This window comes from Euphorbia lathyris, chromosome 2 (assembly GCF_963576675.1).
Source record: "Euphorbia lathyris chromosome 2, ddEupLath1.1, whole genome shotgun sequence".
Classification (NCBI taxonomy): Eukaryota; Viridiplantae; Streptophyta; class Magnoliopsida; order Malpighiales; family Euphorbiaceae; genus Euphorbia; species Euphorbia lathyris.
In genome coordinates this window covers 79,659,604-79,674,738 of record NC_088911.1, presented here as the reverse complement: position 1 = coordinate 79,674,738, position 15,135 = coordinate 79,659,604, and the positions used below count along the sequence as shown (strand labels likewise).

General features: G+C 33.4%; 1 protein-coding gene across 2 annotated transcripts; it reads right to left on the bottom strand.

Annotated features, from left to right (window-relative positions):
• Positions 1–4,725: 4,725 nt before the first annotated feature.
• LOC136218701 (uncharacterized) lies at positions 4,726–14,201 on the bottom strand. 2 transcript variants are annotated; one of them, XM_066005764.1, is made up of 14 exons: positions 13,913–14,201; positions 12,303–12,731; positions 10,741–10,915; positions 9,320–9,403; positions 8,992–9,233; positions 8,677–8,896; positions 8,101–8,180; positions 7,938–8,022; positions 7,343–7,474; positions 7,146–7,259; positions 7,008–7,055; positions 6,408–6,492; positions 5,908–5,964; positions 4,726–5,269 (listed from the first exon to the last, which is right to left on the bottom strand). In XM_066005764.1, the coding sequence occupies exons 2-14, from the start codon at positions 12,521–12,523 to the stop codon at positions 5,166–5,168; spliced, it is 1,647 nt and encodes a 548-aa protein (XP_065861836.1). In that variant the 5' UTR covers positions 12,524–12,731; positions 13,913–14,201; the 3' UTR covers positions 4,726–5,165. The 2 variants fall into 2 exon arrangements, with proteins under 2 accessions (XP_065861836.1, XP_065861835.1); XM_066005763.1 differs by having other exon boundaries at positions 13,986–14,201.
• Positions 14,202–15,135: the final 934 nt, after the last annotated feature.

The following is a 15,135-nucleotide window of genomic DNA, read 5'->3' as shown; positions in this document are numbered from 1 at the left end:
AAATCAACTTTGAAATGCTTCAAGAGAGAGTATACACTTCTGCACGTGTTGATTCAACATCATTTGACGTACGTATGACTGTGCAAACTACATATGGTCCCAACAAAATTCCTAGGATAGTAGTTCCGATTGTTGATTCAAGTAATGTTGAGTGCTTCATTGAGTATTGTCGAATGAATCCAAGCAATGTTATCCCACTATATGTTAATTTTGAATCACGAACAATCCAACCACAAGCTATGAAGACAGAGAATGTTATTCAATCAAGTTGTGATGCTACTATTGAAGTGGACACAATCGCTGAAGTAAACACAACAATTGAAGTCCGAACTCATCGGCCAGAAAAAGAAAATATCACTGATTTTAACCTTGCATCCAACCTTAGTTTAGATGATATTAGCTCGGATCTGGTTTTCTTTTTGGAAGAAACGATGTACGAAGAAGACATTTGGGGACATTTTGACGCCAAATAAACGGTAAATGATGAACAATCTATCCCTCGGAAACAATCTCATCGCGAAGATGTTCCCGAAAGCAATGAATCAATAAGTATCTATAAGGCGGGTGATGAAAAAAGAAAAAGAAAGAGGACTGATCCATTTCGATGGCTCCCAGAGGTCCATGATGCACATATGCTTCCTATTGAAGCTAGTGCATCAAAAGGGGTTATTGGTTTGAAAGTGCATGATATATTTTCAAACAAACGAGCATTGCAAGATGCACTTGGAAAATATGCAGTTAAGAACAGGTTCAAATGGAGAGTGTACAAGTCTAACCAGTCTAGGCTTTTAATGTTTCTTGTTCTCCTTATGTTTACCTTATTTCTTGTATTAATATTCGACCTTTTTTTTGGTTTTATAACCGATTTCTTAGATGAATACCATTACATTCAAAAATTCGGATATATTGAAGGAGGCAGTTCAGCAACTGTCTTTGCAAGAGCCAATACACGAATTCACTCACCAGGATACCGATGATGAAGATTTCCCACAGAAGTTCATATGTAACACAGTTCTCTTCTTAAATGAAGCCTCATTTCAGATTAAATACACCGGTGAAAGCTGTGTTTCTGAAAGTGTGACAATGGAAAAGGTTGCACTAGGATGTCTGAACTTTCTCAGTTGGGATAAAAAAAATTGAGATTATGGACTACAATTATGCTGAATTAAAGGGGAGGAAGAGACACTTATCTAATTTGATAGGAGGATTAGAACAAACAAGTACGGACCGATAGGCAATATACAATAGAAAGAAAACTGAAATCAAAGAAAGGTACGACAGAGTTTATGCCGAACTTGATCGAATTAGGGAAATAATTTCTGAATAGAAGTATATTTAAGCAAATTCTCATGTTACTTTTTAACTTTTTACTCCATTCTCCGGTTTGTGTTTGAACAACAACCACTAAAATTATAATCTTTTGGTTCTGGATTTGAATATTACTATTGGATTCAATTCAGCTTTATTTCGATCCGAATCGACAATTTTTTTATAATATCATAAAGTTTAACTGTATCTTACGATTCGGTTCGCTTAACGAGTCACGATTGCATTACAACATTTATTACATTTCATTGCATTACATTACATCGTACCAAAAGCCTACTATATATAATTCTGTGGATGGATGATTTTGTGGTAAATGCAGCAACCAACTGTCTTTTGCAGAATCTATTGATTGATTACAAAAATTGAAAGTGTCCTTTGCTATAGTCCAATTAATAGTCATATGAAAACGTCTTATTGTTTGGTTACATTAAAACTTGTCCCTGAACGATAAAAATGATTGCCCATGAGACGTAATTGAGGTTTTGGTCTCAACGGAAAACTGTCCCTCAACGAAAAACCGAATAAATTGCAATATCATTCTCCCTTGAAAATTTTTCTATAGTCCAATTAACAGTCAAATGGAAACGTATTCTTCTTTGGTTACATTAAAACTTGTCCATGGACGATAAAAGCGATTGCCCAGAATACATAAATTGAGTTTTTGGAATCAACGGAAAAGTGTCCCTCAACGAAAAATTAAATAAAATTTTCCTTCGCTAATCGGAAATTTTTCGCGGTGGCTGCAAAATTATATCGCGGTGGCCGGAATTTGGAAACTTGTTGCCGGAATCTGGAACCTAGCACCGGAATCTGGAAACAATACATCTGATTTTCTGTAAAAATGGCGAATTGTAAAGGTAAATGGAGAGAGAAAGTCTAAGAATTAATTGAGGAGAGAGAAATATGATCTGCATTTATTGAAGGGCTATTTTTTTGGGTTCTATGGGATAGGTTGAATACCATAGAAGATTTTCTCATATATATATATATATATAAGATAATTAGTATTTAAATGTGATTAAAAAAATAATCAGCATTATGATAAGTTAACTACAGTCAAACCTCTATATAGGAATACACTTGAGACCGGACTATTTGTATAACAATTGGGAGGTTATTACTAAATAGAGTTTGGTATAATAAAAAATTTCTAACACATAAAATTTTAAATTTTTAACAATAACAAGAACTCTCTAATTATTATTATTCAGAAAATATTTATGTAAAGTTGTTTGAATATATAGACATTAATGGAACAATTTAAATATTTAGAACTTTAGGTTTTTAATATATAGATAATTGGAAGAGTTTTATTGGAAAAATGTAAACATAATGAGAATACTAAATATTTATAATTTCAAGTTGCAGCCTGAGTTTCCAACTCATAGATAATTTCAATATTTTTTTAATATTTTATAATTTAGTTTGAATTCTAAAGGTGTGACTTGAAAAGTGTATAACAAATAACGTTTGAGAGGTTATTCCTATTTATAACTAGCCCAAGTTGGGACCGGATATTTTTATAACAAAATAGAGGTTATTCTTATATAGAGTATTCCTATATAGAGGTTTTACTGTAATACTATTATCTACATCTACAACAATTTAATTTAGTTTTATTGTTGTTCTTGGTATATTACATGTATTTAGATATATTAGTACTAAATACTGAGTTTTTTTTTATTATATTAGTACTTTAATTTTGTTTTATTGCTACTCTTGGTATATCACATGTATTTAGATATATCAGTACTGAATGCTGGATTTTTTTTATTATATCAATACTGATACTGAATGCTAAGTCTTTTTTAATTATATCAGTACTTTAATTTTGTTTTATTGTTGCTCTAAAGTTATATTATATAATTTTATTTTATTGATACTCTAAACTGATATTTTATACCAGTAACACGTGAATTTTAAATTTGGGGATTAAGTAATTTTTTAATCTGGAACATTTTTAAAATTTTATTTGGGGATTGATGATTCTCCAAAACGCGTGGAGAACCGTGCGGACGGATGTGGGTGCCAAAAAATCCCCAAACATTTTTTTGAAATTCTCCAAAACCGCCTCTGAAAATATTGGGGGCAGAATGAGGAATGCAAAACCGCCTCCACCCCGCCCGGTTGCCACCCCTATCTACTAACATACAAACTGACATACCTTTGTAGTTTCAACTTAAGATACTCATGGCTCCATTAGGTATAGGAACCAAAATCCACCAGTATTAAGTTTTTTAACTTCCATTAAAAAAAGGATAAGGTACCAAAATAGGCCTAAGGTTTTTGGGGAAATACCAATTTAGACTCAACGTTCAAAATAGCACCAATATAGTCTTAACGTTCACAACATAATATCAATTTAGGCTTAACGTTTACAATATAGCATCAATTTATGCCTCACGTACAAAATAGCATAAATATAGGCTTAACGTTTACAAAATAATACGAATTTAAGCTTAACGTTTACAAAATATATACAATTTAAGCTAAATGTCATAATTAAATTAATCATATTATATTCTTTCCCTATTAACTTTATATGTTTTTTTTTTATTTAGTTCCGTATTCCTATTTATAACTAATTAATTGTATTATAATAAATAGGAATACGGAACTAAATAAAAAAAAACATATAAAGTTAATAGAGAAAGAATATAATATGATTAATTTAATTATGACATTTAGCTTAAATTGTATATATTTTGTAAACGTTAAGCTTAAATTCGTATTATTTTTATAAACGTTAAGCCTATATTTATTCTATTTTGTACGTAATGCCTAAATTGATGATATATTATAAACGTTAAACCTAAATTAATATCATGTTGTAAACGTTAAGCCTATATTGATGCTAGTTTGAACGTTAAACCTAAATTGGTACTTCCCCAAAAACCTTAAACCTATTTTATTACCTTATCCCTTAAAAAAACAAAATAAAGCCTAACCAACCAAGGATTACCTATACCCCGATATTTTCAGCTTAGGGTACTCATTGTTCATGGCAGGGACCCACCAATATGCAAGTTTTTTTTTTTTTTTTTTTTTCTGAACCAGTTGAAGTATTCTCCCAGTCCATTGATAATGAGTAGAAGAACCCTTTAAACCTTTTTGTAAAATAAAAAATAAAAATAATTAATAACAATTAAAAAACCATTGCTTGCTAATAATACAATAAAAAGAAAATTTGTGTTCCACCCATGGCAAAGAAATTGATAATGAAAATCACTACTAGTACTACTACGACTCAGGCTGACATGACAGGCCCATAACTTCTCTGAAGCAACAACAGCAAGACTAGTCAACTTTAACCAAATATCAATTCAACTGACTGAATCACAACTCTGAGAAAACCAAGAGCTGTAGTAATTAATCAATACAGACAGGTTAATCAAATAGTCATTGAGCTCCCCCCTGGATAAAACAATGATTTAGGGACTCAAAAATGTTACTAATTACACGTATAATCTTACAACTATAATGAACCCAACATAATTAATAATTACAACAAAATCCAAAACACAAGCTCCGTACTCATTTTCCTAGAGAGGAAAAATGAAATACATAACAAATCTCAAAAAAAAAAAAGAATATATACCATGATGAGATTATTTTACAAAGAAAGCTAAAACTAAGCCAACACCCAATTAGCATCTAGTACCACTCTTTCTTCGGAGCCTTCGCTCTTAGAACTTTCATCCCGGAAAACATACATTAATCAATCAGCAGAACCAAACGCCCTAATCAATACACAACACCATCAACCTTCTTCAGCCAACCTTGAATTCAACATATCCAACAAACTCATGCTGATCCAATGCATGCATTGCTACGGCTCATTTGGATCTACTAGTTAGCTCAGAACCTTCATCTATTTTCGGAGGTAGCATGCTTAAGAAGCTCCCTTGCACGGGTTGACTGCCATTAACTGACTCGCCTTCTGCATCAGACCAAATACAATATTCACAAAACAGAGATCTTACATCTTGACCAAAAGATGAATGATGTTCTATGAAGCTAAGACAGTAAATTTACAAAACCAAAATGCACATTCGGATAAAAATGGTGAGGCTTTTCCATGAAATTTCATGCTAAGGATTTTTCATTTATCAAATTATATCTTAAACGAACACTAAATCTTGACTCTGGAAATTCAACAAAAAAGAGAATAAATTAAACCACACCATAATATCACTCATCTATCTTAAACAAAACCCGCCACTCCTATACACAAATGATAATCAGACATCATTTCTGCAAAAGAAGACATCAAAAGAGGTCAACTTGCAGGATCATAGACAGATGGAGAAGAGAACTCCAGAACAGAAGTGTTTGCAAATTCTACTCTAATGTAGCCCGCAAAAAATGGGTATTTGACTAATTGCAGATTCCCCACAGAGATGCGGATTATAAGCCAATTACTGTGGGTTATGCATGCATCTCTATAATAGTATAGAGAGACTTTAATCAACTGTCCATGTTGCATCTGTATGAAATCCTAATCACCAGATGACAAAATAAATGGACTTAGTAAAATGCATTCTTAATTGTTAGAGAAGCTTTGAAAAATTAACTAACCAAAAAGGGACTTGATAGACGGCCTCTTAAGCTTTGTGCTCTTCTTCTTAAGATCAGCTGCGTAAGGTAATGCATTGAAAACAAAAGCATGTTCAGCATTATGACATGATAATCATATACAAGCTTAATAACCATGAGGACAGAATCCATAATTTATGAAGGAAAGGAAAAAGATGTCTAAATTTATCTTAAAAACACTGTAGCTTCTAAATTTACGACTAGGACACGCCTCTTGAACAGAGCCTGCCGTTTGGCTTCTAAGGCGACATGCCTGGAGCTAGCGTCTTTTGAGCTTGAGGTGCGCCTTTGACAACTATGATATATATATATATATGTATATATATATATATATATATATATGCTATCCCCTTCCCCAAAAGAACAGGCTACAAACCAAATTGATTAAGAAGTTTCCCATTTGTCTTGATGACATGTATAGGCATTAGATTTTCTGAGAAAATATATCTTACATGCATAATAGTTTGAAGAAAAGAACCTACCAATCCCAGGTAACTGGTTATCATTTACAATTTCAAAGTTCTTATATGTATAACCCACGAAATTGATATCCTTTGATGATAGCATCTGCAGTAAAGACAAAAATAACAACACTTAGTCACAAAATTTTGAAATGATAAATGTTATGCAACGCTAATTAATTAAATTATTATGCGCAGATTACACAGCTGTTAATTCTCAGTTGGAATCAAAATCATATGTCCAATCTCATTAGGAAAGGAATATCATATACATTTGAGCACGCTAGATCAAATGAAGATAAGAAACGTTATTTGAGAAGTGATTGACTTCTCTCAAATCACACGACTGTCCTCTAAAACAACAAACTTGTGCACGTCTTAGATAACAATCCTCATATCTAGTGGGAAAAGCAATTTGACCACTACAGAGCTAGAATTAAAGAAAAAATTAAAAAAAAAAAAAAATCTACAAAGGACAGTTATAAGAAACAACTGGTAGCCATGCAGCACTTGTATCTTCAAAGAGGCATGTACTCCGACAGAAAGTAATGATGATACATTGATACTACAACAATAACTCCTTATGATTAGCAAATGAAAAATAAAATCTTCAGTACCAACCTTCCTCCACGGACCAGCTTTTGCTGATGTATGAACTTGGTTATCAGTCTGCAAAAGACTTGTGTGAATGGAAGAAAGACGAAGAACAAAATGCGAGCAAACAAGTAGTGATCCAGATTAGAAGAAATATTAATCTACCTCCTCAAATTTTTCGAAGTTTTGGGTGTCCAACTCATCATTAACCTCGGGAATAAAAGCAGCTTTTATTTGATATAGTTTGTCCCACTCAATACCTTTAAACCATGGGTGAACCTGGATAAACCAGATAAATAGACAGTTAAACACTGTTTAAAGATTAAGCCAAAGAACTTAGAACAGCACACACCACAAAACACCTTAATTTCATCTGCGCCTTTTGTCCCTAGCCTCTGATCAACATTACATAATAGTCTACTTATAAGATCTTTAGCTTCTGGAGATAACTTTGCTTCCTCTGGAAATTTTAAATGAGTTCTCCAATTAACAATCTGCATTGCAAGTAAAGAATTCAGAAAATGATGATGTTGAATAAAATTAACAAAATTAATGAATCAAAAGACAGAGAACCAAGCCAAACATATTACTAACACGAAATAGGTTAAATAAAATTCATACATAAAGTAGAGCTCAGGAAGATGAGCAACTACAAAATATAAACAAGCGAAGTCTACAACGCATATTTAAAAAAAAAAATTGCTTAGTTATGTTGTGACTGTTATTTTACTTCCATGACAGCCATTTTTCTATTACGAAGGATCACAAACAGATTTTTAAATTCATGGCAAGATTTGTCATGGTTTTGCATTAAAAAAATGAGAAAAAAGAAAGAACATACAGAACTAAGCATGCCTAAAAGTGTCAGTTTGCCATACGCAAGGTGTTAATATATGAGAAGTGGGTGCCTTTTCTTCTTTTCAATCTTTGAGTGATGAGAAGCTAATTCTTATTTACCTTCCTACAAGTAGACATAGGCTCATCCGAGTAAAATGGAGGATATCCCACAAGCATTTCATACATAATTGCACCAAGAGACCACCTGCATATATCATAATCTCATTTAAATTTGCATCAGAAATATAAATGAACTGTGGAAGCAAATTTTCAGTTTACCAACCAATCACATTCCATTCCATATCCTTTCTTCAGCAAAACTTCTGGGGCAATGTAATCAGGTGTTCCAACAGTAGAATATGCCTGCAACAAAAAAATTCTGCAAGTTCAAACAATAGCAATTCCCATGTAGTTACTTAGATCATGTAAGTTGAGAACATGAAATGATATTTTTCCCTACAATTTTTAGACAATGAACACATGCAAAGTTTAAGTTACCAAGAATACAGCTGTTGGTCATAGAAGAAACAGTTAAAGAAAATTACAGTAACCAACCTGAGTTTCCTCCAATATCCATTTTGGTCCAGACTTTAAAATCAAATGCTCAAGTCAACATATAAGCCATTTAATAAACAAAAATGGCGTACTTTCTACCAAAACTAAGTCATTTATGCACCATAATTGTGGTTCCTAAAAGGGAGACTAGATTATGCAAAGCCAGAACTCATGGTGTTTTCACAAATCTAACAAAAGCAAAGCACAAGAAAATCATGCAAAAGAACTAAATGTTTTCACTTAATTAGCAACATTATCACCATAAAGAGGAATGCCACTATTATAAATAATAATAAAAACCTACAAGCATCCTCCGATTCCTCTGCCAATGCAGCAATTGCTCCTGTTGTGTGCGTTTTGGTGCTGCAGGGCGTCCATCACTCTGAAGAGCTCCACTAAGTTTGTGTGCAGCAGTAAAATCTTTTTCTTGGAGATTACTACAATCTAGTGGTTTACACAATCCAAAATCTGATAATTTCATGTGACCATTTCTATCAAGTAGTAAATTATCAGGCTTGATGTCCCTGTCCATATGTGCACAGGTAAGCTTAGGACACATGTAATATCATAGGTATGCAAAAAAGAAACACATCATATATCAAGAAAAAAAATGATTTACCTATGAATATAATTATGTTTATGAATAGATTCAATAGCAAGGACAGTTTCACCAACATAGAACCTTGCCTCATCTTCAGTTAATGTATCCTTACGCATAAGTAAAGTCATCATGTCTCCACCAGGTAGATATTCCATGATGAGATATAGATACTCTTCATCCTGGAAGGAACAATATAGTTTAACAATACAATTGCTCTCAACCTCTGCAAGTAGGTTCCTTTCTGCTTTGACATGTTCAACCTGAACATTTTATATCCAAAATGGTAATGAGCAAAGTGATCAAAACTCCACACACAAGGTCCGAGAGGCTTGATAAAATAGAATACCTGGCCTCTGCGAAGCATCTCTGATTTCTTCAGCTTCTTCATGGCATATACATGACCAGTTGACTTTTCCCTACAAACTCGAACCTGGAATTTCACAAAGTTAGAGAAGAGATAAAAAGAAATTCTAATTAATTTAAGAAATTGTAGGAAGAACATCAATGTCTGCAAAAGTGAATCTAGAAATCATTTATATAGCCAACCAGGGGCGGATGCTGGATAAAGTCATGAGGGGGGGAAAAAATTCAATATTTTTTTTTATCACATACAATAAAGAGATCAAAATATATTATATTATTCATAATTTATCAAAACAGAGACTGTCTAACCTTTCAAGTCACGAAATCCATCTATAATTGAATCTATACTCAAACTACCAATGATTTGTCTCTCACTATACAAAATCATCTATAATTGAATCTATACTCAAACTTAATTAACCAGAACTGAACCAAAAGAATCCTTAGAGACATAGTTATCAATGGTGCGCCAAAGGCGCATGGCGCACAAGGCTCCAGGCCTATCGTCTCACCACCCTTCATGGCGGGTGCAGTCACCTTGGCGCACGTGAGGCGCGCCTTTGTGCGCCAAGGCACAGAGATCAGAGGCGCGCCTCAGTGGCATATGTATGTATTTAGGGTTTTTTAAAGTGTTCTATTGTAGGTTTATGTTCACCCTTGGATTAGACACGTCTAAGGATCCAAAATAAACAAAAAAACAAAGAAAGAAAACAAAATATACATGCTTGAATTGGAAGAGTACGAGTCAGAGCCGCACAACTGAGAACACAATGATCTAATAAACTTCTGCTTCAGCTTACTGTTTATTCTAAATTGATATTTGATTTATTCCACTGTTTGTACTTTGTATTATGCACGTGTACAAACAGAATTGAGAACTGATATTTGATTGATTCCACAATGTCTGTACTTCGTATTATCACTACTAGGTTTGTACTATGTTTATACAAACAGAATTGTGTTTGCCTACATATACAATTATTATGCTAATGCACATGTACAAACAGTAACAAACACTTAAACAAACATTTACTATGTTATGCATGTCTACAAACAAAATATTGTCATGGTTTAGTATTTATAAAATTTTGAATTTGAATTTATAATTTCTTACAGCTTAAATATTACCATTATTTATAGTTTTATAAATTTTAATGCGCCTGCTGTCGTTTTGGCGTGCACCATCGCCGTGGCTACATGACCCCCTTGCGCCTTAGTGTGACATGTGCCTTTTAACTATGCTTAGAGACAAAGAAATTGCTTTTCTAATGTTTATGTTAATCAGCGCACACATTTCTACTCTGTGATTTTGGACTGAACTTATGCAAGCAAAATAGGAAAGAGTTATGTCATGCCTATACATTTCAAGAATATGCTATATTGAGAAGGCAAATTGACAATTACCTCCCCAAAAGCACCCTTTCCTATCATTGTCAAGGGCTCAAAATCATCAGCGCCCATTTTATGTCTCTGAATGCGCATGTATTCTGTTTCCTTCTTCTCTAAGTTTTTCAGTAAGTTATTTTGCTCTTCCTCAGAGACCTCAGCATCAGCCAACTTCTTCTCCAGTATGATACGCCTTCAAGAAACCATAAGAACCAAACAGAATTACAACATGCTAAGATCATAAATTCAAACGCCAGATCAGTGAAACGATCTCAGAACAATAATCAAGCTTATTGTTCATACAAAAACTGATAAACAAACAAAAAAAAAAGTGCACACAAAGTGTCCATGAACAAGAATCCATTACAACAGTCTGCAGAAAGTGTCCAAATAGGTATCTAGATACTAATTTTTAGCTGTAGACAGCAATCCAAACAGGCCCTGTATGTAATTTAAGACCATTACATGACAAATTAATTTCGAAATCCTGAAGTATAAAATCATCTAGAACTCAAGTTCACCGCTTATCCAACAATATAAAAAGACAAATACTCTAGGATCATACCAATATTCTTAATCTTAAAAAGATGGGGTCCAAAGGTTGTGTTTAATGCCCTAAAACTTTGAGACAAGTTTCAATATGTTAATCTTAACAAAATTATCTACCACCCCAGTACTTTTCCAATATGTTCATGCAGGAGTTTTTACCATTTACTTGGTATAGTCTTCAACACCTGAACAGTGAGATTTGATCAGTGGGGCGCATCATGTTCATGCATGTCAGACAAAAAGATTTTACAAGAAAGAGAGACAAAAATAAAAGTGGTCTATTTTGAGTGATTATGTTGAATCCCTAACAAATGCTAGCATATAGGAAAGGAACCATTTTCAGCACATATACTACAAATTCATATTCAACCATAGATGTTGTTGAGAACTTTTACTAAAATACATCACAAAAACAACAGAAAACAACAAAAAGTGAAATTTTAAGCTTCAAATAAGGAACTAAAGCTCACATCCAAATTTAGACCATGTAAGTTTCAACCGGATTCCCAATTTGCACCCTGCAGTTACATGTGATAGTCTTTTTCACTATATAAGAATTCCGACTCTTAAAGTTCAGTACTGGAAAGCCCATCAATAATGAGAAAAACATAATTTTGACACATATAGTCACACTTGCACTAGACACATTTGTACATACCCAGATTCTACAGAAAGAATGTACGTAGAACTGCTTTGTAAAATTTCCATCCTAACTGAATAGCAGATGAAACTCAAGAAGTAACAAAAGGAAATAATAAAGCTATGAAAAGAAAAAGAGCTGAAACATAAGTTGATCTCTATAATAGCCCTGAAAATGTGACTAACCAAAGTCTATTTATGGAACAAGGGGAACAGCACGCAATTTCATTTCAAGAGTAAGAGGAAACACAACTCGCAAAAATTAAGCATATAAATACAAGTACTGAACCAGTACTGATCTTGATGAAGAAAAGTCAAAGGTGAAACTAAATCTGACCATGTTGCTACTTTTATTTAACTGCATTCGCATGAAAAGAAGCATTAAACCATACCGCTCCTTCCTTTCTTCCAGGTCCTTCATCTGCTTTTTGTAATGGTTTTCAATATACTGCTTTGCTGCAGCCACCCTCTGCTTGGTTACATTTGATGGTGCTTCTTCACTTGTGGGTGCTTTTATTCCTTCCTTCCCATTGCCTGTGGTTTCTTTCTTTTTTGCAGACTTCAACTTATCTTTTGACTTCAGTTTGTTAAACCAACACCTTGCAGACTCCATGTATTTCAATCAATAAAGACTTCCACTTTTTTTTCTTTGAAGGGGGAAAAGGAATATAAACAAAGAGTTCTGCTAACTCCTACTTCTAGAAATACACTTGAGTTCAACAATTATAGAAACACAAACTTTTCAACTTAAGAATCTCAATGAACATATGGGATCAAGCATTCCACAGAACGTACTGATTATTCAAGATGTCAAGCATTTCCTGTAAAAGAAGAAGACATAAAAATAGTCCATTAACTTAGAATTATAAATTGTTGCAATTGTCAATATGAGTACATCAATATTAACATAAAAATTAAAAACAGAAAACCAGTGCACAAAAGGTAAATAAAGTATCATTACATTTGGCATTCCAGAACCTTGATAATTTTCAATTTCACATAGGACTTTTAATTCAAATACCCAATCTTATTTAAGGAATCAATCAAATCTAGCTCAATTTTGCGCTTCTACTATTGGTATGAGTCTTCCAATCAGCCCCCACCCACCCCTAACTCCCAACTTTCCTATTTCTGCAACTATCTTTTGCATTCTCCAAACCCTCTGCCCCACTCCTCCCCGCACCAATAGAGAGATGACAACAGTAGAAAACTGTAGCTTTTAGAGAATCAGTAGGAATCAGTCTTAACATAACATATTTGATACTAATACTACACTCCAGGAAATTGAGTTTGGTAATAGCAAACCAACTTCAACTTCCCCAAGTATTTAGACTACCAAATCCAAGGTCCTAAGTTTCTTCTCCAACAAAAAATCATGACTTTGATTCCACCAGAAGGAACTCCTAGCTCAACTAAGATAAAGAAATTAAGTAAAACCAATAGTCAACCAAAGATACATGAACCCAGTACCAGATTATCTTAATTTCTCGCACATCATTTAACTAACTAAATAATAACTCAAACTTCAAATCCAAAAATCAGTAAAAGAAGAAGAAGAAAAAAAGGTTGCCCGAATCTCCCTGGTGTAAAAAGGAAGAAAAACTCAAGGGAATTCCAAACAAGAATAGAACCAAAACACCCTAGTTCTTTTTTCCAAATGGAAAAACCCTCGATCATTTCAATTCACTTGGAATTCTCAGCATTTTCCAAACTTTTCCCATCAACCAAGAAGAAAGTCAAAACTGAGAGAATCAAGAGGCAAAACATATCGAGGAAGCACAACAAATCCAAATTCTCCGACGAAGAGGCACTTAAAAAGTAGAAACTACCAAACACAAGGAAATTCCCTTACTCTGCTCCCACATTTCCTCACCAACCAAACGGAATTCAAATCCGTAAACTCAAGTAAACAAAAGTCTACAAAATCTAGTTGAAATAATTAAAAACAGAAGACACACCAAAAATGAAAACTGGAAATTAAGTCAAGTGATAGAGCACTAACAGCAGAAAGATAGTTGGTGAGCATGTAGAAACCAAATCAGAGAGTTTGGATTTGGAGTGGAAAAGAAGAGTACCGCGTAAATTGGAGGAAGGAAGAGAAAGGAAGTGGACGGCCCGCAATCGTCGCTGGACAAAAAAAAAAAACTGTAGAGAAGAGCAATTTATCTTTCATGATTTAGGATTGCGCATTTTGGTTGCGTTGAAAGTGAATGAGCTCTTTCTCTCTCTGTCTGTCTTTCTTTGCTTTTGCTTTTGCCTTGTTATTTTTTATTTTCTTCTTTTTTGAATCGAAGACTTTTCAGTTTAGCTCTTGCATTTGATTACTGTGCGTTTTTCTTTTCTCTTTTTAATTAATATTAAAACTCTTCATTAGTTGAAGGAAAGCGCGTACTAACTAAACCTTCATTTCATTTTCTCGTGAGGTGAGATGATATAATCCTCCTAAGTAAAGGGTAAATAATTTATTAGTCCCCCAGTTTTTACCTAACACACTGTTTAGTCTCCCTATTTTAAAAAATACATTTTAAGGTCCCTATCTTTTGCCAATATTAACCTTGTGGTCCTTTTATCTATTTTTTTAGATTTTTAACCGAACATATCTTAGCTTTGAAGACAACCACAGTATTATACAAGTTGACCATGTTACTCTGTTAGTTTATATATATCTGTTTATGCTAAAATATAACGATTACAAATCTAAAAAAACTAGACAAAATGATCAAATGGTTAATATTGACAAAAGTTAGAGACCTTATAATGTGTTTTCCAAAATAGGGGGACTAAACAGTGTGTTAGGTAAAAAGTATACCCTAAAATAAAAGTAGGCCATTCTTTCTTCTCGAGATACAAAACTAAAGTTAGTGTGTCAAAAATATTATTACCTTAATCGGGTTACCAAAAATCTTACTAGTAGAACCAATTAAGGTAGCCCTCAAGTCACCTAATAGCATCTCCAATAAAGGTGTCCAAAGAGTGTCAGCTGATGTGGGATCAGGTTTGGTAACTTTTAAAGAGTGTTCACTATTGGAGTAATTGTGAGTGTCAAAAAAAGTTACCAATTTTTGACAACCTCTTAGCAAGCTTGTTTAATTAGTTTTTAATATAAAATATGTGGTCCCTCTCCTAGAAATAATAAAATCTGTACCCTTTTATTTTTAATATTTATAATAAAATAATAATTTGTAGGATTATAATGACAACTTTTCAAGCAACCTCTGTTGGAGC

Bases quoted from the DNA above. Each gene is read 5' to 3' on its own strand.
- LOC136218701 (XM_066005764.1), bottom strand. From the start codon at position 12,523: ATGGAGTCTGCAAGGTGTTGGTTTAACAAACTGAAGTCAAAAGATAAG. The intron at 7,475-7,937 runs GTAAATAAGAAT...CTTGCAATGCAG, and splicing joins CTATGTCTACTTGTAGGAAG to ATTGTTAATTGGAGAACTCA. The intron at 5,965-6,407 runs GTAGGTTCTTTT...TACCTTACGCAG, and splicing joins TAACCAGTTACCTGGGATTG to CTGATCTTAAGAAGAAGAGC.